Source organism: Callospermophilus lateralis, chromosome 3 (assembly GCF_048772815.1).
Source record: "Callospermophilus lateralis isolate mCalLat2 chromosome 3, mCalLat2.hap1, whole genome shotgun sequence".
Lineage (NCBI taxonomy): Eukaryota > Metazoa > Chordata > Mammalia > Rodentia > Sciuridae > Callospermophilus > Callospermophilus lateralis.
In genome coordinates this window covers 174,337,720-174,365,086 of record NC_135307.1, presented here as the reverse complement: position 1 = coordinate 174,365,086, position 27,367 = coordinate 174,337,720, and the positions used below count along the sequence as shown (strand labels likewise).

Here is a 27,367-nt window from a genome sequence, read left to right as displayed (position 1 = left end):
CCTGCGTCTCAGTGTGTGCTTCAGGAAGTGACTGGGGAAGGGAATCTGAGGTGTTTTCCAGAGGGCCATAGAAGAAGGGCGGGTGCCCAGGCAGGGGCTGGTTGGGCCCCTTGGCATCGATGAGATCCAGCTCGCTTTCTCAGCACCACATCCATCATTGTTTGGGCACTTAATGCATGTCAGGCTCTGCCCACAGCACTCTGTGCCCACCTGGGTGGCTCCACACACATGAAGGTTGCATGTATAAAGCACATGCTGCCATTAGCCCCACTTTAAGATGAGGGAAACTGAGGCCCAGAGACTCACCACCAGCCTGAGGTCATTCAGCTGGCCCCAGAGCTCCAGAGCAGTGCACCCCCTGCCCCTCTACCAACCTCTCCTGGCCACTTGCTATGGACTAGGCAGATGGGCTCCTGGACCATGTGATTTCCCTGGCTGCTCAGTACCCAGCCCCAAGCCTCTCCCATGTCCAGGGTCTGTGGCCTCCGTGCTGTGGAGAGGGCAAGGCAGGGCTGGTCCTGTCAGCACTGTGTCCCTGGCCAAGTGGACATCTAGCCCTTTGCTCTGCTCCTCCTGGCTTCTCGTCCATATGCCCGCCGCGTGCCCCACTTCCCGCTGCCCAGCCTGGAGCTGGCACATGGCTGGCATGGAGCCAGCTGGGCTGCGCACAGAGCTGGAATTTCAGCAGCAGGGCCAAGGCTGAGCTGAGCAGGCCAGGGCCTCCTGCAGCGGGTGTGAGGCCGAGGAGGCTGTCACACCTCCCTCCTCCCTGTTTGCCTCCTCGCCCTCCCCCTCCCCATCTGTCGTCCTTCTTATGCCATCCTTTTTCTTTTGGGGGACAGGGGTGGTGCCTAGATGCTTTTGTCCCCTCTTTTCATCTGTTCCCATTTTTCTCCACCCAAGCCCAGCTCTTCAGCCATGCTCCGCAGACACAAGGACCCCCACCCTGTCCGTCTCTGTGGGAAGAGCCTCTGAGGAAACCCCATGGTAATGGCTGTGGAAAGGCACGGCTGGTACCACAGGGTTTGTGGCAGGATCTTGGCTAAGGAGTTTTTGGATCTGTCCCCACGTCTTTTGCCAAAGCTAATCCTAGGACTGCCTCATAACGAGCCTTTCAGATTCTCTCAGGCGTGGGACATCCACAGGGGTCTGAGAACTGGTAGTGAGATGGCAAGACTTGTTCAGGGTGCTAAGTGTGGCCAATTCTTCAGTGGTAAAAAAACTTTCTAGCAGTGAATCAGAGAGAGCTGATGGCAAGCCCTAGACTAGAGGCGTTTGAGCCTAGGGTGCAGCTGTTTATGGTGGTTGGGCCTGTAGGTGGGCGCTCCTACTGTGAGCAGAGTCCCACCTTAGCCTCTCCTACAGGGTGACTCCAGATTCCAAGGGTCCCAGGGGGTCTTACAGTGCTAAGTCTGGGGAAGGCGCCAGGTAGTTCTACAAAGTCCCCTGAACCCTCACAGAAGACTGGTTCTTTTTCTGAGGGCTTTCCTGGTCTTCACACCTATCTGGGTTGCTTCCTCTTGCTCCCTGAGGGTTCTGGAAAGCCAGATCGGGTTCCAGAGCTCAGATCCAGATCCGGCTGCCAGGCCACTTTGGAGTTGGGGCCAGATGTGGTCAGCAGCTGCTCCAGGCCCACCACGTGCTAATCCACCCGCAGGGCAGAAGGAGGATCTTGTAAAGTGGTGCAAATCCCCCCAATTGGCCTCATCTGTCTTTGTCGGCCTGCCTCCGAGTTGGGGAGTGAAAATGGGGCCTTGCAAGTCAGCGACTCTGCAAATAGCTCCCGCTCTCCCTGCTAGTGAGTCTCAGCTTTTACCAATAAGAAAAATGGAAAAGGCAAATTCACACATGCATCTCAGCGTCCAGGCAGGGGGCCCAAGAGCAAGGCATCAGGCAGCCCAGGCCACGGAAGGAAGCCAGCTGGGAACGGGGTCCGGAGCTTCCTCTCCTTCCACACGGCAGCTCTGTCTCATGCTGTGGGCTTCAGCATGGGAGTCTATTTCTAGAACAGGGTCTATAGCCCTGAAACCATCTGAAAACCACCATCCTATTGGCAAGAGCCTCTGCAGGGATTGTCCTCCTGGTTTCAACTCATCCTGCGGTCCTGTGGCCCGGTCAGCCATGCGCTCAAAAAGAAAGACAGGTCCCATTGCTGGTCCTGGGCAAGGCATGAGGGTGACCAAAAGAGCCCTGCAAGAGGTGGGGCTGGGGGTGTTTTCTACGTGGGTGTTCCCAGCAGCAGAGCTGGGCTGCTCTCTGTGCTTCACCGACTCCGCAACAAGGGAGCAAGGCTGCAGAGGTTCCACTGGGCAGGGCAGCCTCCCTCCCCTTCTCTGGCCCTCAGATAGCCCTGAGGCCTTGTCACCTCTTCTACCCCTCTGAGGGACCAGAGCCCTCCCCAGGGCACACCAACCAGCCCTGTTCCTGCTGGGACCCCTGCCAAGGCCAGGAGAGCTGTGGCCCCGGCTCCCACCCCTAGAGAGGGGATCATTCCTGTGCTCTTGGTGGGCCATGTGGCAAGAGGGATCCCTGCCCATCGTGGGCACAGCCTTTGGCAGTGCATCCAAATCAGGGTGCCTCCTGAAGCCCTTTAGAAAGGTCTCTGCCCAGGGTGGCTGAGCCAGCAAGCTTCCACGGAGTCCAGATAGGCTGCTCCTCTGACACAAGCCCCGCCCTCCCTTCCCAGACAACGACACAAATGTCCCTCCCCACATCCTCCACTCAGCTCTTCTGAGACCTGACCTGGGGTGCCACGTCAGGGGAGTCCTGGGGTCGTTTGTTGACCAGAGTCAGCCGCAGCCTTCCTCCGCCCAGCACACGCCTTCCCCTGGCCGGGTTGCTCCTGCAGCCAGTAGCTCTCGGCAGAGCCAGCCTTTCTGCTGAGCAGGTGCAAGAGGAGGGAGCCTCCAGCCCCCAAGGCTTCCCACAGTGCCAGGCTGGGAATGAAGACATCCATGTCCTGGCAGGAAAGGCACAGAAAAGGCATCTTGGGGCCCTGACACCCCCGGAAGACTGCCACACCTCTGATTGTGGCTTTCCAGCCACTGGCTCCAGTCAGAGATGCTGGGGTTTGTCCTTGTCCCTGACCTCCAGAGAAAGGCAATCAGACAGGGAATTTGGAAGGGAGATAACTCATCAAGGAGTCTGCCTGCTCCGTGGAGCATCAAATCAGCTGAGATATAACAATTGTGTCACCAAAATTAACTTGCATTTGCAGCTGGCAGGAGTGGCCCCTGGAACTCCACTGGCGGCTGAACTGGGTGGGGTCCTCCAAGAGGGCTGACTGTCCAAAGACTGGACATCCCCTCCCTTTTACATCCTCTCACTGCCCCACCCAACGTCCACCTCCTGGCCATCATAAAGGTGGAGCAGGGCATTGGCGTGTCCCCATGGGAGCAGACTGTGTGCTGTCTACAGTGGAGGCAGGGCGAGCACTGTCCAGAGAGGCCCCCACGCCCTCCACCAACTTTCCCAATTGGGCTGCGGCAAGGACCAGGAATGCTTGGGGGATGCTGCCCCTTAGTGGAGAGGAGTGGGAGGAACCAGGCTCCAGGAAGCCTGTGTGAAAACCGGCCAGCAGGCAGTCTCCGCCCAGGGAACCCAGGGTTACCAAGGTTGCCCCACAGGCAGCCAAATCAGGGCCAGTGGGTTTCCCAAAGCCTAGAGTGAGCCGGGAGGGCTGCCTGCTCTTCCCCACTGCCACCTCGCCTCTTCTCCTGTCTCTCCATCTATTTCTACCTTCCTGTGCATACACCCTTCTCCCTGTGGGGCCCTGTGATCTGGAGCACTGCCTCTAAAAAGCTGTGTGACCTCGGGTGAGTCAGTTCACCTCTCTAGGCCTTAGTCACCAGGAACAGAAGAGTCTCTGTGAGCCTGTCCAGTTTAAAAAATCTGATGCTCTGGCACCAGCCTCATCCAGCTTTCCCTAAAAATGTTCTTGACCTGTGAGTTATCACTGGAAATTGCCAGTAGAACCTTGGGTTCTGTTTATAAGCTCAGAGTCCATGGATTTATAAGCGGATCTCAGTTCATCCATCTCTGAGGAGGGGAAGAGGTGCTCCTCTTCCCCTGGAGCTCTGCTCATAGGCTTACTTCTTAGTGGCAGCAATACAGTGTTCCCACAGCAACATTACTCATTAGAACACAGGTTGAAGACCAGGTGCCTTGTTTTCATAGCTAAGAGTGGAGGGCACTTGGCCCTTTCTCCACAAAGGGACACTTGTCCCTTGCCCCTACCTTTCCTGCAAGGGCCACAGGATCTGAATCCAAAGCACAATGTTGGTGTCCCAGGGGCCAAGTCGCCCCCGTGGACCTGCGTAACATGCAAACTCCTTCCTCCCCAGATTGCAGAGACCTATGCCTTCCTCCCAAGAGAGGCCGTGACGCGCTTCCTGATGAGCTGCACGGAGTGCCAGAAGCGGATGCACTTTAATTCCAACGGCCTGGAACCCAAAGGTAGGGGAGGTACACGCTCGGGCAGGGCTGTTGGGCAGCAGGCTCTCCCACAGAGGGGCCTGCCCTTTGCTGGCACAAGAAAGTGCATATTCTGCCATTGTCCCCATTCCTAGAAGCTAGCATTCATGCAAGGTGCTATCTGGAGAGCCTTGTCTGAACTTTTTTAAATGTTAAGTTTCACTTAAAAGCCAACAACCTATTCTTCCCGCCCTTCAAGGGCCGGGCCAGCCCCTCTCCTCCCAACCAGGTTCTAGTTGGAAATGGCACCCTGCCCTATTGGTGTGTGTGTGTGTGTGTGTGTGTGTGTGGTGCTGGAGATCAAACCCAGGGCCGTGCACATGCTAAGCAAGTGTTACACCCCTGAACCATGTCCTAAGCCCCAGCCCATCCTCCCCCTTTTTAAAAAAAATTTTGAGACAGGATCTCACTAAGTTGCTGGGGCTGGCCTTGAACTTGCCATTCTCCTGCCCCAGCCTCCCTAGTGCTGGTTTGTAGGCGTGCGCCACCATACCCAGCACACCCCTCTTTTTTAGTTATGGATGAACACAATACCTTTACTTTATTATTTTTATGTGGTGCTGAGGATCGAACCCAGTGCCTCACACATGCCAGGCAAGTACTCTACCACTGAGCTACAGCCCCGGACCCTGTCCACTCTTGAAGCTCGATTATTCTGGCCCCCAGATCTCACCCTCAGCTCTTTCTCCAGGCATGCACCATTTGGGTCTGGCCTTCAGCTCTCGGGATGGGAGCACACCCTTGATATGTGCGTCTTCTTGCCCTTTGATGTATGACACCTGTCAGAAACGGTCCCCTCTAGTGTTTGCCCCATCTCTGGGCCCACCCATGTAGTCTCTGGTCTGTGGATCTGAGGGGATTGATGAGAATCTAAAATGAGCACAGTGCTTGTGACCAGCTAAGTTGATCCCTGGACCAGTGCCTGCGCTCACCTGCTTTTCTGCTCAGTGAGGCCAGCATGGAGCCCACTCCAGCAATCCCCATAGACCCTCAACCTGTGCACCCACAAGGCCAGTTTGCCTACAGTTGACTTTACTTCCATGAGATGGGCCAGCATATTTGGTTGACATGACTGTCACTTTGTCCTGGGAAATGGTGCCCAGGTGGGCTGTTCGTCAGGGTTTGAAGCCCTCCCCAGTGCCCTGTGCCAGCTTCTGGGTATCAGGCCTGAAAATATTGCTAAAGTCTGGGTTTATTTTGTCTAAGGATGGGGACAGAGCGGAGATAATGGGCAAGCATTTATCCAGATCCACAGATGGCAGCCACCAAACCTGGGGTGGGGTAAACATCAACCAGGGCCCAAGTTGATGCTCAACAAGGCGTCAGGGCACGGGCACCAAGTGGCATTTTCCCCTCATTGTCATTGTCCCTGAGGCACATGAGCAAATTCTGACCCCAGCTGACTCACCAATCCAGAGGCTTTGCTGTCCTGGAAGCCACGAGGCCATGGCTGCCCAGTCTGGGCACATCAGACAGCTTCTGAAGAACCTCAGAGAGCAGGCCAGTGCGAGAGCAGGCCGCAGGGCCACTGTGTGGGGAGGACTGCAGCTGAGATGCCGTGGGTCCTGGCCAGTGGGCTCCACTAATGACCCCATTTCACAGGAGAAACTGAGGCTCATAGAAATGAAGTCACATGCCAGCCCTGGGCCTGCACAGGGATACTGTAGAAGGCTGGACTCCATGATGCATGGGGTGCCTGGATGGTCCTGCTGCCCCTGCCTGGCCCTGGTTGAGCAGCTGCAGCTGCTGGGCCAGTGCCTGGGCCTGCAGATGTGCTGGAGGCCCTCCTTGCCTTACTCCCCACACTGTTGGGGCCTAGACCCGAGGGGCATGTGCCCTGGTGGCAACTGCCTGGATCCTGCCCACCCTTCCCTGTCCCCTCCTTTCCTGTCCTGTTTCCATAGCAACTGTCAGAGTCAGACACAGAACTGCTAGCCCGGGGGGAGCAAGGCAAGGCCAAGAGGGGCTGTGTGTGGGCTGCCCTGGGTGACTGAAGCTCCCCCGACCCCTCCTCTGCTGGCCCCTGATGGTGTATGTGTGGGGGCATCCCTCCCACCCTCAGCTTCACACAGAAGGCTGCAAGGCCTCCCAGGGGCTGTGGGCTTCACTCCTCCTCACCTGTGGGCATCCATGTGGAGGGCAGTGCCCAGCCACCAGCTGCTTGTTTTCTCTCCTCATGGGCCACCACTGTGTTTCCCCACTCCTGAAAAGGAGGGAGAGAGGGAGTGCACACATGGCAAGGAGCTGCCTAGAATATAAACCAGCTCTGAGCTTCTTCCTGGGGCTGGCTTCTGCAGGACAAAAGGCAAGTGCCTGCCCATCCTCAGGACACCCTCCCTTCTTGGTCCCAGGAAGTAGACCTTCCCATAGTAGGGAGAGAAGATGCGGAGGGATGGGAGACAGCATGGCCACGAGAGAGTGTGGACTTGGGGTCAAGAAGGCCTGTGGGTAGCCCAGTTCCTGCTGTGTGTCTCCTGGCAGTTAGGGAGCCTCTCTGAACATTTCCTGCTCAGCAGCCACTATAGTTCTCTTGAGTTTTCAGTCCTGGCTTCACAACTGAGGAACCTAAAGCACAAAGAAATGTCGGGTGAAACCACCCACCTAGTTCCCCCCGGAGATCAGAGGGAAGACGGAGAACTTTTCCATCAGCCAAGGGGAAGGAATGACTCCCTCTTGGATCTGTGAGGGGGCAGGTGGATCAGAGGAGCTGATGACACAGGGCACTGGCATGCTGGGACATGGGGAGCATCAGATTGTCTCCCGCCCATGCTGTAGTTGTGTCACAGTCCCCAACACAAGGCTGTCAGCATTCTAGTAGCCCCACAGAGAGGCACACATCAGCCTCCAGCAAGGCGGAGTCACACCCTTTATAGGGCCACGTCCTGGACAGAGCGGAAGGGAAGAGGGGAGTATCTGGGAGTTGCCTATAGAGAGCTTTACACGCTCAAAGACCCCCCTGAAGACCCCTGTCACTCATGGCCAGAGGTGCACCATCCTGCCAGCTGGAAGGGTCTCTTCACTTCTCCTGCCCCTGCCAGAGCCTGGAGAGCCTTCTCCACGCCATGCCGGTCCTCCCTCCCAGGGCAAGCCCCTGTTCCTGACCCAGGAAGGTGGGAGGAGAGGGGTGCAGGGACAGGATGGGAACTTCTGAGGGCTGCTGGGAGATGCCTTGCTTCCTGGCTGCCTATTAAAAAGGAAGGAAACAGAAGCCTCCCTTGCTCAGCGGTTTGTCCCCAGCAGAGTGTGGGGCCTGGACATCCGTGTTCCCTCCCCCAGCGCCAGGAGCATAAACAAAGAGGGCAGCAGCGGATCTGGAGGTCCTGGGATGGGAAATTCCAGGGCCTCCCACCCCTAGGAACCAGCCCCTGACTTGCCAAGGCCGTCCAGGCTGCAGGGAAGGCAGAGAAGACACAGGTGTGCCCCTAATCTAGCCCCTGCTCTGGGGGAGAAGGACCTCTGGGGGCGCATTTCTTTTCTTTTCTTTTGGAGGGGGACCAGTATTGAAAGGGGCGCTTGACCACTGAGCAACACTCCCCCACCCTATTTTGTATTTTGTTCAGAGTCAGGGTCTCACTGAGTTGCTTAGCGCCGTGCAGTTGCTGAGGCTGGCTTTGAACTCACGATTCTCCTGCCTCAGCCTCCTGAGCCACGCCTGGTACTGGGGGTGCATTTCTGTTTGCCTTGATGTGACAACATGTTGTAAGGTTGGAGACCCTGAGTGGCAATGGACAGCAGCACTTACTCTTTCTCGGAGAATGAGCTGCTCACTCAGGTGGAGGCTCCTGAACAACTATGTGGGTTCCCAGGGTAGCTCCTGCCTCACCCCTCCAGGCCCCTCCTTCCAGTCCTCCCCCACCAACGGCCCCACCCCAGCCATTCCTTTGCCCCTGCAGAGCCTGTCCTGCCTGAGCCTCCTGCAGCCTCCATGCAGAACTCACGGGGCTCCCAACTGCCAGAAAGCCTTGTCTCCCTATCCTCATTGTGGTGGCCAAGCTCTGACTCCCACTGCCAGCTCCATGGCTCATTTCCTCATGCTGAATGTCCCCTGCTGACCAAGGTGCTGCCACCCCATAGGACTTACACTTCTAGAAGCACTGAACACCAATACAGGTGATGTCCAAGTATCTGGGTGTCGGTGCCGGAAGTTCCAGCTTCCCGAAGATCAGGCATGGCGCCTTCCTCTCTCTGAGCTCTCCCGGCCCATTTCCTAGCTCCAGACGTGCTTTGGCCCTGTGGAGACACTGGAAGGGAAGACTACTCCTGCCACTGCCCATGAGTGCCACTAAGTCAAATGACATCTGATTTTATTAATATGATACTTGCTGAAAGTCCTGGTATTCCAGACAGGACATAGATGACCATCAGGGAGAAACCACAGCTCCGCAGGCGCCTTTGGCATGGGTGGCCTTTCACAAGCAACAGGCTGTTAGCAGCTTCTCCCCAGACAGGCTCATCTTGGAGGAAATGAAACAGAAGCTGCAATTCTCTCTGAGGATCCATGATCTGCAAACAGGAACCACAGGTCCCCTGGGGGACACCGTCTCAGTGTCATCCCTGGAATGTCTGCCTGACGTGTTGCCTCCAACCCAGTCAATTTGGGGGATCTAGGGCATGGTGAGAGGAAGAGGGGCACAAATGCATCCACACCACAGGGCTGCTGCGCACGGGGCCAGCATCTCCCTGCCCCTCAACTGGGAAGGATGCTCTTTAAAAAGGGGAATAGGAGCCAGATTCTTTGGTACACGCCTATAATTCTGGAGGTTGAGGAAGGAGGATCACAAGTTTGAGGCCAGCCTCAGCAATTTAGCAAGACCATGTCTCAAATTAAAAAGGGCTGGGGGTTTAATTCAGTGGATTATTATTATTATTTTTTTAAAGAGAGAGTGACAGAGAGAGAGAATTTTTTTTAATATTTATTTTTTAGTTCTCGGCGGACACAACATCTTTGTTTGTATGTGGTGCTGAGGATCGAACACGGGCCGCACGCATGCCAGGCGAGCGCGCTGCCACTTGAGCCACATCCCCAGCCCTCAGTGGATTATTAAAAAAAAAAAAAAAAAAAAAAAAGGAGACTAAGGAGTGGGAGCATTTCAAGTCCATTTCTGAGAAACTCTACATTTACCTCTTCCCTAAAAGCACAAAAATGAAACCTTCTGTGTAACAGTGTGGCCTTTAAAAAGCAAGACAAAGTTCTGCATTTTTATAAAACTTGATAAAACCTGTCATCCTGCACAGTCACAGCCTCACAAAGGAACCTGAGTCCTGGGTGGGGTCGGGGTCGGGGACCGTCTTGTTGGAACTGTGTCTGCAGAGCTGTCACCCTGGCCAGGCAGCAGCTGCCCTCATCCTTTGGGTAATTTTGCCCAAGTTTGCAGATATTTTTTTAAAGTCTGTGGTAAAATAGTTATAAAGTGTGCCATCTTAGTGTTTAATTATACTGTTTTAAAGACATTGATTGTATCCACACTATTGAGCAACCAGCTCACCTACATATCAAAAGTTTTCCAAAATTTTTTTATCATCTTAAACAGAAAGTGTTTTAAACTCAGCAACTCTCCATCCCCATCCCCACCCCCCAGGAGCTCTCGATTTACTTTCTATGGATTTGCTCATTCCAGATAGTTCTTACAAGTGGAATCATACAGCATTTGACCTTTTGTGTCTGGCTTCTTTCACCAGCTTAGAATTTTTATGGCTTCAGGGGCCCTTTCCGCTGGGGCGCTGGCTCTGGAGAGGCAGGTGTGGCAAATTGCCCTGAAAGAGCCTCTGCATTCACTGCACTGGGCCTGTCTCTGGGGCATGGTGGTGACGGAAGAGGGCAGGCTTTGGCTAGTTGGGAAGTTGTCCTCACCCTTCTCAGATCTCAGCCCATCCTCAGGACAGGGGATCTTTTGGTCAAAGACCTCGTGTGAACGTAAACCTGTCCCAAAGTCCTTGCAGACACGAGAAAGCCAAGAGCAGGTTTTCAAGACTATTCCCCAGCAGTTTGACCAGGGATTTCAGGAGTGATCAAATATTTCTACCTTCTGACCCATGAATTCCATTTCTTGGAACCAGTTCTAAAAAAGGAAAAGATCAGAAATATGGACCACTATTTACGCACAGAGATGTTCCCTGCAGTGCTGTTTATAATAGCCCCAATGAGAAGCAACCTACATATAATCATAAGGGAATAACTTGAGTAAATTATGGTAAAATATGACACAGTTACAAAAATCTTATTTGCAAAGCAAGAATTTTGATGGTGACAAAAATACCTATGACAAAATGTTAAGCAAAAAAAAAACACCACTTTTTAAAAAGCACTATAATTCTCTGTATGCATTATGATATCAAGAATGTAAAGAAGAAAAATAAAGGGAAAAAATAAACAGAAGCATATGCCAAGCTGCTTGGTGCAATTATGGTTTTAAAAAAATGTTTCTTTACATTTTTCTGCACTTTGCAAATTCTCTACAAAAAGAACACGCATTACTCTGATCTCCAGGACACCAAAGCAATATGTGGGAAGCGCAGTGCTCCTCTGAGTGCGATTAAAGAGACACCAGGGTTTGGAAGGGCGGTGGGAAGAGGGCACTGGAGTCATGTTTGAGCCCTGTGAGCCATTTGGTACCTGAGGGTGCTTTGGTGGCAAGCTATGGGGCCAGGGATGGGGTGGAGCAGTGGCAGGTGTTCACCAGGAAGGGAGCTTAGACCAGAGTTGGAGGCTCCAATGCCTTGAAGGGCCTCAGAGGCCCTCATGAACAGAGGTGTGCCGCTGAGATGCCCTGCTGAAAGACGTGGCCACCTGCCATGGAGCATGGGACATATGTGTGGCCAAGCCTTCTGTATTTCAAAGAAGCCTCAATTTCACATTTTTCTAAACATGTGACATCTCTTATTAAACACTGGCACCCACTGACAAGCATTTTCAACACCACACAGCCCGTTTCTACGGGCCAGGTGTGGTGGCCACTGACAGGTGGCCTCTGGCCTGCTCCTTCCCAGAGGTGGCTCCCCAGGGGTGATGAGCCTCCAGCACAGACTGAAAGGGGTTTCCTTTTGTTCTCCTGCCAGAAAATGAACCACCGTCCCCTCTGGTCTCTGGGATCATTGATTACAACATGCCCCTCACTTCCACCTACTTGAAGCAGATGAAGCTGCGGGTGATGAACTCCCAGGAGCAGGTAAGGCGTCTGTCCCCTTCGCCCACCTGGAGGCATCCTGACTTGCCTGGCTGTGGTTGCCTTTCCCAGACAGACTCGAGTCTGCCGCTGGTATAAACACCCTGGAAGTCAAAGAGACCCTTATCTGGTCATCTGGGCCGGGCAGTCAGGCAGAAAGGGGAGGAGAGGGCAAGAAAGAGTGCATTCCTCCATGGAGGGTCTCCAAAAGCTCAGACTTTGCAAAACATTCCCCAAGGTCGGGTGGGGCCAGGGTGGGGAGAGCTAGCCCTGGATCTGGGGTCCTTCTCGCTGTGCTCTGCCCATCACAGAGCTTTTCCCCAAGGAGGTGAGGGGGCGTGGCCCTGGCCCTCTGCCTGTGGCCTCTGTCACTCTCGGGGCCCAGACAGGCCAGGAGGATGGGCCTTGGAAGGTGGCCCGGGCTAGATAAGGCCCCAGGGTCGCCCGGCTGCCCAAGACTCCCAGCTGTGGTTCACCAAAGGCTGTTAGACGCCATGGAAACTGGCTATGAAAAGAAACTCCTTGCTGCCTCCCCACACAGCCCACCTTCTAACTCTTCGCAAAGCAAGTAGCCTGGTTTTCAAAGACAGACTGGGTGGCTCTCCCTCTGCTGCAGCCTGAAACCAGGGGAACCAATTTTTACCCCTGCTTTAAGGGCTCTCATGCGTCTGGTGAGGTCCTGCCGGGGGGAATGTGCCCTTCCTCTCTGATTGATAGATAGCTGGGACTTGAGTCTGACTGGCAACCCAGGGTGCCTGTCACCTGGCACTGCTGGTCTCCTTGACAACGTGAGCATGCGTGTGCAGGGATGATGGCTTGAGGCTGGCCTCGTGGTGATGGAGTAAGACATGTTTGGGTTACACTTGGGCCTGTTACCCAGTTTGAGGATTTAGGCTGGTTGACTTGGACCATGGAATTGTGCCCTCTCGGCCTCCCCAGGCCCGGCCCCTGGAGCCTGCATGGGGTCACTGTGGCTCTGGGAGGCAGAGCTGTGTCCATCTGTATCTCCCTCTTCTCACTGAGAGGGCCTGTTCATGATGTTGTGTTACCGGAGAAATGTTAGGGGCTTGGGTTTCCAACCCACGAAGACCACGTCATTTTTGCCCCAGGAATGCCAGTGACAAAGGTATCACTTTTGTTAATAGCAGATCTCCTCTGCAGCGGGGAGTGATTTGGGCCTCTCTTGCCTGTCACCATCCACGCTCTGTTTCCACATGCGTCACCGTGCTCATCTATTGCCGTGAGGACTGAGGCACAGCCCTGCGACTCTCTTTCCTGGGATGCGCTGCCACATTTAGATCACTGCTAGTTAGCAGTGGTCAGCGTAGCTGCGATCCCTCTTGAATGGATTATGATGTGTTTGGTTTGGTTAAAAAAATCTTCCTGTACTTTGACTTGCATCTGTGGAAGGAAAGGGATTAACACTGTATTGGTTAAAAGCTTTAACAAGGATCCAATCATTCACCAAATATTTATTTAGGGCTCCATGGGGATGAACAAACAGCTGCATTCCTAGGCCTTCTTATGACCCGTGGGGAGACAGACACTAACCAAAAAAAATCATACACAAACTCCCCAGCTCAGTGAGTAGCTGTGAGCAATGAAGGAAGTGCTAATCAGGCATCGTAGTGCAGCTGTGAGGTGACCGGGCAGGACACCTGGTGCTATGGGTTCTTAGGGTGGGGTGAGTAGACTGGTGTAGAGGTCAGAAAAGGCTTGCCGCAGAAAGGGGTGCTTTGGCTGAGATGTGGTTCTGAAAAGAAGAGAATTACACAGCCAGTGCAAAGGCCCTGTGGTTCCAGGGAGGACAGGACCTCTAAGGGATTAGAGAGCCTGGTGTGGTTGGGGCAGAGAATGTGAGAGATTCTGTTGCTGAGCAAAGAGGGATATAGCACAGTGTTGGGCACTAGAGCCCACATGAAGCTCAGGAAAGAAGATGGGCAGATTGTCCTGGTGAGGTTCAAGCTACTCCCAAAGCAAGGGAGGATTATGGGAGGCCTTGTTGGAAGGGTGCTCTGGGAGTCTGGCTCGGGTGGAGATCCAGCTGGCCTCTGAGAGTAGCCAGCTCATTCCGTGTGCTTCCAGAGATCAAAGTACAAATTCTCCTTGCCACCCGACAGGTGAAGCAGCACCTCCCCTCTGCCGAGGGCCTTTTGCTTGTCAATCTCCAGCCCCTCACATACAGCAAGGGACACTCAAGGCCTCAACCTCTTGGGCAGTGCCATTATCCCTGTTTTACAGCCAGACACATGGCAAAACAGAAATCACCAGATTATTTATCTGCAGCAGCACAGAGGGGCCAAGGGCCCTAAGTCTGCCGGAAGGCAGGCAGAGCTCTCCTGGGGTGGAGGTGGTCCCCACCTCAACAGGCTTTTCTGCTATCAAATCCCGTGTCCAGAGGCAAGGCTTTGAAAGTGGATCTCTCCAATTACTCTGACCACAAACAGGCAACACAGAACACTGTGCAGATCAGCCATGTGAGCTACGTGGATTCTAAAGCAGCTGGGAACCAGGATAAATGACATTAATGCAAACCAAAACTCTTCATCTAAAACTTTGGATGAGAAATCTCATCCCTGGTGCCCTGGCACACATCTGTACTCCCAGCAGCTCAGGAGGCTGAGGCAGGAGGATCACAAGTTCAAGGCCAGCCTTGGTAACTTACAGACCCTAAGCAACTTAGCAAGGGAGGACCAGGGAGGACAGGACCTATGAGGGATAGCAAGACCCTGTCTCAAAATTTAAAGTAAAGGGCTGGGGATGTGGCTCAGTGGTTAAGTGGCCCTGGGATCAGTCCCCGGTATCAAAATAAGATAAAATCCCAATAATTCTCATTCTCTCTCTCTCTCTCTCTCTCTCTCTCTCTCTCTCTCTCTCTCGACATTGCACAAGCATAAGACAAATGATAAGGAGAGCATATGCCCTCCCCTTGCCTTAATGACACAGCAAACAGGTGGTGGAGTTTTCTTGAGGGCTGGACAGAATCATACTTACAGTCCATTTGTGATGAATATGCTAGAAAATAAGTCCTTTGTCATGGAGGTGTTAGGTAATATGAAAACCCAACACTCCAGTGCAGGGGCTGGGAGCTTGCCTAGCATGCACAAGGCCCTGGGTTTGATCCCCCCGAACTGCAAAAAAAAAAAAAAAAAAAAAAGTAAACAACATGCAAAGAAAAAAAGATTCTCCTCAAGGTCTGGTTCAACGCAGCAAATATTTTTAGTGTCTTCAGCATACAAGATGGTAGGGGCCAGACCCTATCCTCCTAGAACTGTCTCCTAGGTTGACATAGACCCCAGAAGTTGTCATCAAAGTGGCCACAGTGGGCTGAAAATACTGCGTGTGGTCTGATGAGGGTCTTTCTTCCTTCCTTGTTCGGGGGTGCTCTGGTGGAGGTCTGAGACTGAGAGCACATGCAGTTGTGCACATGGTGAGTTCATCTTAGCGCTGGTGCAGGAAGGTTCCGCTGCAGGGTGGAGACCTTCTTTGATAAAGTGCTGACCTAGGGAGGGTGCAGGCTGTGCTCTCGGCTGCCCAGAGTCCGCCAGCAGGTGCCGCCGAGCTCCCAGGTGCATGCAGAACTTGCTGGCAGTTCTTCTCACACTGCCACTGGTTTTGTTTGGTCTCATTTGTTTTTCTTTTGTCCTTTATTTTTTCCTAATCACTCTAGTAACACATGACCTCAGAGAAAAATCAGTAGCCAAGAAAGCAAGAACATGGTGATAAGAATCACCAGCGTTTCCCACTGAGATGGCGGGGAGACTTTGGTTTCTTGCCTTTCAAATTGTGGAATAAAAGCTGCTCACCCCACACCCTCCTCTGGCTTCCCGCTATTGACTCCCATATGCTCTGTCTCTCCCCTCTGGATCTTAATGTTGTCACCTATCCAGTCAGCTGGTGGCGCCCTTCTCCTCTCATGCATTCACTTGTCCATGCATTCGTCTGTCCGTCCATCCATCCATCCATTTGTACACTCTAAGCCAGGCTCTGTCCCAGATGCCAGGAGGCAGAGGTGACCAGGCCCTAGCCCCTGCCTACATGGCTCTACAATTCAGGAGGAGATGAAAAAGTCCAGATCTACTCTTTGGGGTCTGTTGGAAGAGCTCAGAGGAAGAGGGGAAAGGGGGGCAGTGGGTGAGTGCCAGTCAGGCCCAGGGGTTGTCAATGGTTACCTGCTCTGTCTCCAGCATTGTACACACCTGACCCCTTGCTGGGTCACATGATTGTCCTTATTCTACACATTTGCTCCCTGAGGCTTAAGGTGGTTGAGTTGCTCCACAACTCTCCATCCCCAAACCCGGCTCCTGCCAAGTTGCCCTGTCCTGTTTCTTCCACCCTGACCCTGGAGGAAGTGCCTGTGGCCGAGTGTGGGCCAGGAGCAGGGCCATAGGCCAGGAGGGAAGACATCCCTGACTGAGGCTAGTGGAGCCCCGGAGAGAGGCAGGTACTGGCCTGGGACCTGGGAGCTGCCACCCAGCAGGGCCCAGGGAGCGTTGCCCTGACCTTGTGGCTGCCAGGGGCACGGCGGTGGGATTGGCTGTCCATACATTCTTCTCTCTCCCGAGGTCGCGTGTCTGCGGAGTTGTGCCCCTTCCTTCCCACGCCTGCTCTGCAGAGGAAGGCTCAGCCTGACCCCGCTCCCTTTCGGTTCTACCCCCCCCCCCCACCCAGCCCTGGGCTCGTCCAGAGCGGAAGGCTGTCAACACCTGCCTCCCCCTCCCCAGTTCTCAGAGCAGCGCTAATATTGCTAATATCCTGCTAATGGTTCTAATGTTCTCCCAGCGGTGTGTGAAGTGGTGCCTGCTCCATTGTTTAAGCCCACGTGGTACAGGAGGCTCTCAGCCCTCCATTAACCTCTGCCTCCTTCTCCTCCTCCTCTGAAGAGGAGTTGTCCCTGGGTCCTTGCGCAAGGAGGGGCCCACAGCTCCCTCCCAAGGGCAAACATATGTCACCTGCGGGATCCACTGGGGTCTCCAAATTATTGGCCTTCCTGCTCCTAAAAGCAGCCCCTGCCACAGTGACTAGCACAGCTTTCGGCCAGGATTCTCTGTGCCCACCCTCCATTTGTAAAGCCAACCACCCTGGCATCAGGTGGTCAGTGCCAGCTTCGCTGCTTGGAATCTGTGTGACTCAGGGCTCCTTCCTCCACCTCTCTGTGCTTCTCTTTCCTCATCCGTTACTGGAGAGTAATAATACTTGGGACTTCACGAGGTGTCCAGGAGTTAAAGGACATAAAGCAAGGCCAGTGTTTAGCACTGTGCTGGGCACATTAGAAGCAAGAACGCATTCCCAGGAGCTGTGACTGCACCAAGGGCTCCTTATGCCATTCTTATCTGACAGACACACCAAGTGGCCTTGCAGGAGAGACGGGGCCATAGAATCAGGTCAGACGTGGTCACTCTCCTGGAGCTCTTCTTCTAGGAGACAAAGATAGCAACCACGGTACTGTCACCAGGACAGAAAGCAGAGAGATGAGAGGGTCCAGAAACCTGCCAGCTGGCTTGGGGACACTTGCTCATCCTCGTCATGAGGTTCAGGCAGGCAGAGAGGGCCAGGGAGGGAGGCTGCAAGGCGGCAGCCCCAGCAGGACCTGGCCAGGCAAGGGCAGAGCCCCAGGAAAGTGGAGAAGGGCCTTTCCTGGAAGCCAGGTCCGGAAGGAGCCCCCTCAGCACCAGACAAGGACTATAGCAGGGACCTTCTCAGACTCCCATATCCCCAGGAGGAGAAAGGAACAAGCCCGCCCTGCAAAACTAAATTAAAAAATCCCTCCCCTCTTAATTGGCAGCTCTGGAGATGGAACTCAGGGCCTCGCACATGCAAGGCAGGAGCTTTACCACTGAACCACACCCCATCCCCTGTATTTGCTTAAAAAACAAACAAACAAAAACCCTGTAGTTAATATAGTAACATGAAATTTTCTGAGGAGGGATGAGGCTGGGGCTCAGGGGTGGAGCACTTTGCCTGGTGCTTGTGAGGCCCTGGGTTCCATCCTCAGCACCACATAAAAATAAATTACATAGGGCTGGGGATGTGATTCAAGCAGTAGCGTGCTTACCTGGCATGCACTGGGTTCAATCCTCAGAACCACATACAAATAAAATAAAGATGTTGTGTCCACCAAAAACTAAACAATAAATATTAAAAAAAATTCTCTCTCTCTCTCAAAAAAATAAATAAATAACATAAAACATGTTGCCACGTAAATCACTTTTAAGTATAGAATTCAGTGGCGTTGGGTATATTCACAATGTTGTATAATCATCACTATTTGGTTCCCAAATTTTCTTATCACTTCAAATAGAAACTCTGTACCTATTAAACGGTGAGTCTGCCTCTCTCCTTTCCCCCAACCCCTAATAGCCTCTATTCTGTTTTCTGCCCCTATGATTCTGACTATTTCAAGTGCCTTATAGAAGTGGAACTTGTGTCTGGCTGCTTTCCCTTAGCATGATGCTCATAGGTTCATCCATGTCACAGTATGTGAGGACTCCATTTCTTTTCATGGCTGAATAATATTCCACACTATAGGCACACGGTTTTGTTTATCCACTCGTCTGTACATTTGGGTTGTTTCCACCTTTGGCAACACATTCACCTGGTAGTCACTATCTTTTGGACCAGGTGTAAGACATGAGACACAAAAGCAGGATAAAAAAGAGGGATAAGCCCTTATCCCTCTTTCTTTTCTCATGAACTTTCTCAACCTACCTCCTTCTACCAGTCAGACTCAAAAGAGGAGCTGAGTCAACAGATGACAACAAGTGCCTGACTCTTAGTCAAACGACACCTGATTGATTCATAGGATTCTTGCCCCTGAAGTCCATGACACTGACTTGGACAGCCAGGCTTGGGTCCCTGAGAGCAGTGATGGTTTCCTCCTTCCCTTCTGCAGCCTGACTAGGTGAAAGTTTGGGGGAAACAGGATGGAAGGGTTGACTGTCTCAGCGTTTGTGACCTTGGATAGTCTCTTAAAGAGACAGAGCCTCCAATGTGTTTCTTTAAAGAGTAATCCCCATGGAGGAGAAATAGAATGTAGAACTTATAAACCAATAGAAAAAGAAAACTTGACCAGTCCAGAAAGCATTATTAAATGGGGGAATAAAAGAAGAAACCACCCAAAAGAGGTATAATAAATAGGAAACATAAAGTAAGATAACAGCAGTTGGTGAGTCACAATAAATGTATATGGGTTAAATTCCATTCACATGGAGTCAGAAAGACTTGGATGGGCTTTTTTAAATGGAAAGATCCAACCATGTGATATTTACAAAAGACATTTTTAATGGCACAGAATGGCAGATAAAAAGAGCAATGTCAAAACAAGCAAGTGCTCGAGTCGAAAAAGCACTGAACAGGGCAGAGGAAGACTGTTCTACAGTGACTGGGTCACTGTCTCCCAGGAGGAGCTCAGGGTCTGCCCTTAGGGAGGTAGGAGGCAGCCAGCCTGAGCATCTCCACCATCTTCTGCTGCTTGCAGTTTTGGTTACGGGTTGTGGGAGCCACCTCCTTAGATCAGTGTCTTCAAGCTCCAGCTTCTGCTCCTGCCCTCTACAGATGCGCATGGAGCAGCTCAGGTAGGGTGTCGGCTGCCTCAGCCACCTGGACTTAGGACCCTCCTTGTCTGCCCCCTGGGCTCACCTGCTGAAGCACACAGCAACCCTGATCCCTGCAGCCTCTGCCCTTCTCCAGCCCTCACCACAGCTTCCTCGTTCCTGGCCATGCTCTCTCCTCCTGCTCCACACCCTCAGTCTCTGGGATGAGCCTGCCTGCCCTTCTGCAGCTGGCCGAGGGGCCCCCCACACAAGCTGACCCTAGAGCACAGGAAAGACTTGAGATGCCAGCCGTCACATTTTTAGGATCTGAGAATCAGAGGCCCAGCCTTTTCCTGTCTCAGTAAATCTCTGGCACTGTGGAAGGTTTATGCTGTGGCAAGAAAAACAAAAAGCAACTGAAATACTGACCTTGACCAAGGCTGCTGTTTGGACTTCTCTAGTCAGAGCATGCTCCTTGGAGAGGTCCCATGGGGGGAACACACGCTGGGTAGCTGCCGATGGGTTCTGTCCTGTGCCTCTCAGGTCCTCCATTGCAACCCCAGGGTGACTGGTCCTCAGGAGTGGCTTCTCAGGCGGCCCTTTATCTTTTTATGTGTGTGTGTTGGGGGGGGTTGTTGTTGTTTGTTTGTATTCATTTTTACTTTATTCAGTAGAATTCTTTTTTTTAAACTTTTTTTTTTTTTTTTTTTTTTTTTTTTTGGTGTAGATGGACACAACACAATGCCTTTATTTGTATGTGGTGCTGAGGATGGAACCCGGGTCCCGCCGATACTAGGCGAGCACTCTATCACTGAGCCACAATCCCAGTCCTAGAATTCATTTTTTAAAAATCATATCAAAATAACAGACCCTGCTCTAGCCTCCCCTCTTTTCCGTTTCTACTCCCCTGAGTGAGAAGGTCCCTTTTCTTTCTTATCTCTTAGACATCTCTTCTGGCATTTACCTCCTGTTTCTCCATAATGTGCTCATACTGCTAGTTCTTGATTTTTAAATTCAGACTTGTATTGTTGTTTAATTTCTTGCTGTGGGAGCTAAGTATGTACGCTCTTACACCCTCTCCCAAAGATACTATTTCTCTTTCCTTCATCCCTCAATAGATCTACACCTCTCTACTTGGATAAATCACTATTCATTATTTATATTATTATGACTGTGTGTGTATTATTCATAGCTGACCCAATTAGCATACCGTGATTACATTTCTTTTCTTTTGATTCCCCAGAGTTAGCCGTTGCCTCTCTTTTCCCATCCTTCCCCTTTATCTTTTGATCTTGCTTATGCTGTGTGTGTTTTGTTGTTTTTATTTTTATAGGTTCAGAGTTATCCATTATTTTTCTTGAATGGCTTCTACATTGGAGTCTCAAAAAGGTTAAGTCCACTCCACCCTCATGCTTCTTTTTTAGTAGTTTCAAGTTTTCATTTTTGTAATAGATTGTTATTGAGAACAGTTTTAGATTTACAGAAAAACTGAGGTAACAGTTCCCACATTATCTCCTACTCCCTCAGGCCAATCATACACACTCCCAGCAGGTGCCTTTCCTATGGGTAACATCTCACCTCACAAGGATACATTTGTTACCACTCAGGAGCCAATATTGATGCATTATTGCTAACCAAAGTCTATTTAGATTTCCTTCCTTTTTTTGTGGGGAGCAGGAGACTGGGGATTGAACTCAGGGGTACTCCACCACTGAGCCACACCCCTAGCCCTATTTTATATTTTATTTAGAGACAGGGTCCACTGAGTTGGTTAGCACCTCAACTGTGGATGAGGCTGGCTTTGAACAAGGGATCCTCCTGCTTCAGCCTCCCAAGCCGCCAGGATTGGATTCAGGCCTGCACCACTGCTAGATTTTCCTCCTTTTTACCCAAGAGTCTTTTGGTTCCAGGATTCCAACCAGGAGACTTCGTAAAGGCTCCTCTGGGCCATGACAGTTTCTTAGACTTTCCTTGTTTATGGTGACCTTGACAGTTTTGAGGACAATCAGTCATGTATTTTCAGGATCTGGGATCTGTCTGATGCTCTTCTCAATATAAAACATAACACTTACGGTTATTAAGAGGACACCCGTGGACGCCGAGGGCCCTTTCCTTGGGTCCTATGGAGGCGACACACTGTCAGCGTGATTTATGAGGCTGTACTGGCCTTGATCATACCTGGCCCAGGCGTTTGTCCGGTTTGTCACTCAACTTGTTCTTCTTTCTTCTCTTCATGCCGAACACCTTGAAGGCAGCTGCTGTGCGCAGCCAGCACCCCTGTGTGTCGTGCTGATCTTACCAAGCGCTTGCAGGTGAGGGGTGGGCACGAAGGTCCCAGTTTGTGGGAGATGATCTCCTCTGCCTTCACACATCCAGGGTCACCACATGGATTTGTGGCCCTTTGTTTTATATTTGGGTTATACTTCTGTGCTCCTTTATTTTAATGTTAATTATCCCAGTTTCAACCATTGGGACATTTCAGTTGGCCCCTTCCCCCACTCCTTAAATATTTATTTATTTTTAGTTATAGGTGGACATGATACCCTTATTTTATATTTATGTGTTGCTGAGGATCGAACCCAGTGCCTCACACATGCTAGGTGAGCGCTATTCCTCTGAGCCACACCCCAGCCTCTCCTGTGTCCCTTTAACATGTCCCCCTCAGGGTTTGGTGCTCCTGGTTCTTGGTTTGGTTTTGGCATTCCCCCCTCAGTTCCTATTAACTTTCTGGCACCTTAAGATACTCCAGGCTCATCTCATGCCCCGCACCTAGAATCAGCCATTTCTCCAGGAGCTCTGCTTCCTTTTAATGGAGAATCATATTAAAAAGCAAGATCTAGGTGCCAGCTGAGCTTGTTATTGGAGTGTCCTTTCTTTTACGCCCTCTCAACTAATAGAGAAAGAAAAAACGACGTTTTCATTTTTATTTTTTAAATTTGATCTTTGATTCATTTGGGAAGTATCATGGGATACTCTTGAGATTTGGATCCTGCTTAACCCTTTTGTCTCAGCATCTTTTATTTAATAACCTATTTGGGGGCTGGGGTGTGGTGCAGGGTAGAGTGCTCGCCCAGCATGCAAGAGGCCCTGGGTTCTATCCCCAGCACAGCAGATAGTAATGATGATGACAATAATAATGGTGAGAAAAACTCTTTTCCCCATTGACTTGAGATGCCACATTTACAGTTTACCAAATTTCTGTCTGAAGCAGTTTCTATTTCTGTTCAGTCCACCGTCCTCTTTGACTCTTCAAGTACCAGCAGCACTGCACTGTGTTAAGATCATGTTTTTGAATCTAGTAGGAATGAGTCCCTTCATGCCCACCATTTTAATTAATTAATTAATATTTATTTGTTTTAATTAGTTATACATGATAGTAGAATGCATTTATATACTTTGATATATAGAAATAGGGTATAGTTTCTCATTTTTCTGATGGTACATGCTATAGAATCACATTGGTCATGCAGTCATGGATGTACATAAGATAATAATGTCAGTTTTATTCTACTTTTTTTAAAAAATATTTTTTAGCTGGGATATAGCTCTGTTGGTGGAGGGCTTGCCTCGCATTCACAAGGCCCTTGGTTCAATCGCCAGCATGACAAAAGAAAAAAAAATCATGAAAAATATTTTTTAGTTGTCAATGGACCTTTATTTGATTTATTTACATGCGGTGCTGAGGATCGAACCCAGGGCCTCACACATGCTGGGCAAGTGCTCTACCACTGAGCCCCAGCCCCTCATTCTACTTTAGATTAGGTAGAGGGGAGTAAAGGCTGGGGAGGGGAGGGTACTTGGGGAGGGGAAGGACAGTAGAATGAAACAGGCATGCTGACCTTTTATAAAATTTTACCGACTTGATACTTTGGGGAAAAAAATGTACTTCTTCCATGCCTAGACATGTTTACATCCCCTTCTTGGTGGAGAATCCTCCTGTAGAGGCCTGGCTTGCCTGGCCCTGTCAATTAAGGCGAGATGCTTTTTACCTCGGGCCTTTTTGTTCATCCAACAACCCGGGGTGGACTGTGAGCTCAGAGCCCCACATTCCCCAGGCTGGCGCCCAGGGGCCCTAAACATGAACAACCCAGCATTCCTGTCCTCCTGAAGATGCGTCAAGCAAAACTGGGTATTTCTAAACTCAAGAGGAGAAAATTTCTTGGAAACTTTTTCTAGAAAGGACAGAGAAAGGCAAGAGCCCTTGGTGCACGCCTGTAATCAGGTGGCTGAGGTGGGAAGATCATAAGCTCAAGGCCAAATAAAAATGGTTCAGTCCCCACTATAGAGGGGAGAAGAAAAATAGGTGGGAAAAATTTCATTGTCAAACATCTTCTGTATGGAGCATTATTTTCATGATCAAAAAATGTTATGGAACATCCTCAGTGCTTTCCAGAAATTTTCTGCAACTGCCAGAGACTCTAAGAGAACAAGCATTCCTGCCATTTTGCCAGGCAGCCTGGGCCCAGAGGAGTCTGTGTCTCTCCTTTCTTCCTGCTTCCTTGGAGCTGTATGGGAAAGAAACAGAAAACAACCGACATCCTGTCTCAAGAGCCAGTTCCCTGATGGGGTTAGTAGATACCCCCAACCTGAAGGGCTCATTGTCCTGGCAGCTCCTCAAGGCCCTCCACCCCCAACACAGGCGAGGATGGAGGTGGCCTTTTAACTTCATTATCCTGAGAAAGAAATGCATGCAGGGTCCATGATTTACTGGTGCAGGCAGGAGAGCTGCCTGGTGCAGAGAGCAGAACCCTGCGGCCAGGTTGGCCTGGGAATGCTTAATCTGTGTCAAGGGAAAAGCTGGGATTGAGGTCAGGAGCCAATACCTGGGCCATCTTAAATGAGGGGAGCAGCTCTGTCCTCCCTGGGCTCTGACTGTAAACTGCCCTGCAAGGCAGCCTGGGTAGCTGAGTCCCCAGCTCTAAGGACAAGAGAGATCCAACAGGAAAGGAGGCGTCCTTCCCGGGCTGGGCCAGGAAGGAGCGGCTGGAAACATCCAGATGGCCACTGAACTGGTGGCGACCTTGTGACCCACCCCACCCCCGTCCCTGGGCCCAGCCTGACGGAGGTCTAGAGAGGATTTGGTATCTGTGGTGAAGTCACGTATTTTATTTTTTGTACACTAGATATTTTTGCATCCTCCTCTTGGTGGACAAAAACTCTCGACTGCAGTTTTCGGGGGCCTCTTGCATCCAGAGCCAGTTTAGGATACTTGGGGAGGGGGCTTTCTTCAGCTTTCATGGGTGGTTGTCACTTTCTTCTGACACTTTCTTCTGATTGCATGGCTTTGAAGCAAATGCAGTCATTTTGTGGCTGAGGCTCCTACTTGGGTTCTTGACCCACTGGGTCCTTTTCACACGGGGCCCAGACAGGCCTCTCCCCAGCTCAGAGGGGCCCAGAGAGGACCCTGACTCCATGAAGCTGGCGGTTGGGCAGGCAGGCGGTGGGGTTTGTAACCAGACCTGGAGGGTGCAGGAGGGGTTCAGCGCTCTAGTGGCTGATGTCTGGAGATCAATTAGAGATAATGGCTTTGGGTGGACTCAAGAAGCATGGCTGGCTCCTTCCTTGTTGTGATGGTGTTTACCTCGTTAATAGGCTCTCTTCCCCTTCAGGGTGGAGAGCACAGTGTTGCACTGTGAATTTGTGCTGCCTTCTTTGCTTTGCTCGGGGTGCCCGGGTGCAGGCCGTGAGCAGGCTGGCAGCTCTCTCACCCCATTCAGACCCTCGCCCTGCCTGTGACATGGTGTTGAATAGTTTTAGAGAAATTCCCTTCTTCATTCACTTGAAAAAAATAATTTTGGGGGGGTACCAGGGACTGAACCCCTCCAGGGGCGCTTAACCAATGAGCCCCAGCCCCAGCCCTTTTTTGCATTTCATTTAGAGACAGGGTCTAAGTTGCTTAAGGCCTCACTAAGTTGCTGAGGCTGGCTTTGAACTTGTGATCCTCCTAGCTCAGCCTCCCGAGCTGCTGGGATTACAGGTATGCATCACCACACTTGGCTCAAAAATAATTTTTTAGGTCCTACTATGTGCTGGGGACACGGTAGTGAAGAAGACAGCTAACACGGCCAGCTGTGGACACTCATAGGCTATGGAGATAATCAATAAGTCAATAAGGAAAAAATATGCAGAAGTTTGAAGTTTGGGGCAGAGAATTAAAATTGAGTGAGATGGTAGATAGGGCTTCTGAGCCAGAGGCCTTTCTGAAGAGGAGGCATGTGAGCCAAGATCTGTTGACAGGAGAGGCCAGCCTCTGCACACGGCAAGCGCAGGCTCTCCAGGCAACAGAGACAGCATGTAAAGGCCCTGGGGTAGGACACCTAGGTGGCTGGGACGGGGATGAGGGGAGACATGCTTGGGATATGATGGAGCAGTCCTCAGGAGTCTGCTCCCAGGGGCTTGCTGGCTGGGTACAAACTTTGTTGTGTACGACCCAAAGCCTTGTGGTACACCTTCTGCTACCAGAGAAGAGCAGGGGCTTAATCTGGGGATGGTGAGAGAAACAAGTGCCCGAGGGGGAGTGCTGCCACTCAGGCTCACGGCGCAGCCCTGCCAGCCGTCCAGCTTTCCTTTCTCTGTGACACAGCCTCCCTGTTATTGGATCAGTAGGTCGGGGCAGGCTGGCTGGAGCAGTTTTCAAATTATACTCTGTGCGCCTTTCTTCAAGGGAAGCTCCTCTGTGGTGGAAACCCACTGGGTCGAGGGTGAGCAGCAGACAGGCAGTCGCTGGCACAGCTGGGCTGGGGGCCAGCCCACCCACCTATCCTTCTCAGGCGGAGCAGCTCCTTCCACCCTTCCATGCCCCAGCAATGGGGCCAGGAGAGGCCTGAGCTTGGGTGAGGGTGCTGCAGAGTCAGGGAGAGGGCACAGCCCATCACAGCCATGAACAGCGACCTCAACAGAGATGAGTACAGAGCCCGGCCTCACTAGCCCACGGGTATTTGGAGCATTTCTAAGTGCCTCAAGAAAAATAAGACCAAGAGAGCAGATGCCCATTAGCTGGGCTGCGACCCTGGCTGAGGCAGTGCCCACACACCTGGAAGCCCTTCCCTCCTGCAGAGTTCACAGATGAGGGAACTAAATGCTGCTCTCCTCCCAGCACCACAGTCCACCCAGCAGGTTCCCGGACACAGCACCCCTGTCCTCTTGCAGGAGCTGACACACTAGAGAAAAGGCCACATGGAAGAGTATGGAGTCCTGTTTAGTCCACCCACAGAGAGGAGCCCTTGAATCAGTCAGGAATGATTTTGACTGCGAGTACCAAATTCTAGCTGACCAGAGAACAAAATATGAAGTTATTTTATCCTGATATAAGAAGAGCAGAGGAGCTGGCTTTGGTGCTAACACCTGCAATGCCATCTGGTGACTTTGTGACTTGACATTTTCCTCATGGTTACAAATTATCTGCTATTGCTCTGACCAACTTATTCACATTCAAGTGAGAAGAAGGTGGGAATGGGCGGCACTAACTTAGTTTAGCAAAGCAAAAGCTTTCCCAGAAAGTTGCCAACAGATTTTTGTGGACATCTCACTAATTAAAACAAGGTCACTTTCTACCCTCACCCCTACCTATAAGGGAGGCTGGTAAAGAAGGAATTTTATTTTTCTACTCTCTGGGTTGAGGAAGACATGGGAGAATATCAATTCTGAGTATCAGTTAAGCTATATTCTGACCTCGGGTGGGGCAGGTAGCTCACAACCAGAACCAGCTCCTCACAACTGGCAACCGAGGCTCCACCTCAGAGGACTCAAGTAACACTTGCTTGAAGTCACAGCATTAATGAGAAAGAGACCCTCATCTCCCTGAATGCCGGGAGGGGAGGGAGAGAGAAAGGTGGAAGAAAGCAACTGTGGGTCAGGCAGGCTGGGCCACCAGAGCATCATGCGCCAGCCTCCTGAGGACAGGTCTGCTCTTTCCACCACCATGGCTCCTGCACCAAGGGCAGGCATTCTGTCACCCTTGGCCCCAGTGTTAACTCAGGTCTGGCCCGAACTCTGTGCCCACTGGCTCCAGACCAGCCCTCTTGGGGCCTCACCACATTTTAGCCTTACCCCACTGCAGCCTTCAAAAACAAGTCCCTGGTGATGTTCACCCATTTTAGAGATGAGAAAAACCAAGGCTTAGAGCAGTTCCATCATCTACCTAAGGTCACACAGCATAAGGGTCTGAATCAAGCAGAATGTGTCCCAGTGCCCTGCTGC

At 51.5% G+C, this 27,367-nt stretch overlaps 1 protein-coding gene across 2 annotated transcripts in view; it reads left to right on the top strand.

The window, feature by feature from the left end:
- The window catches only part of Nol4l (nucleolar protein 4 like), a 113,965-nt gene that overhangs the window by 43,760 nt on the left and 42,838 nt on the right, over window positions 1-27,367 (top strand). For both annotated transcript variants that reach the window (XM_076851689.1, XM_076851688.1), the window contains exons 3-4: window positions 4,344-4,455; window positions 11,530-11,639. In XM_076851689.1, coding sequence (XP_076707804.1) covers window positions 4,344-4,455; window positions 11,530-11,639 — 222 coding nt within the window. The remainder of the gene's footprint in view (window positions 1-4,343; window positions 4,456-11,529; window positions 11,640-27,367) is intronic.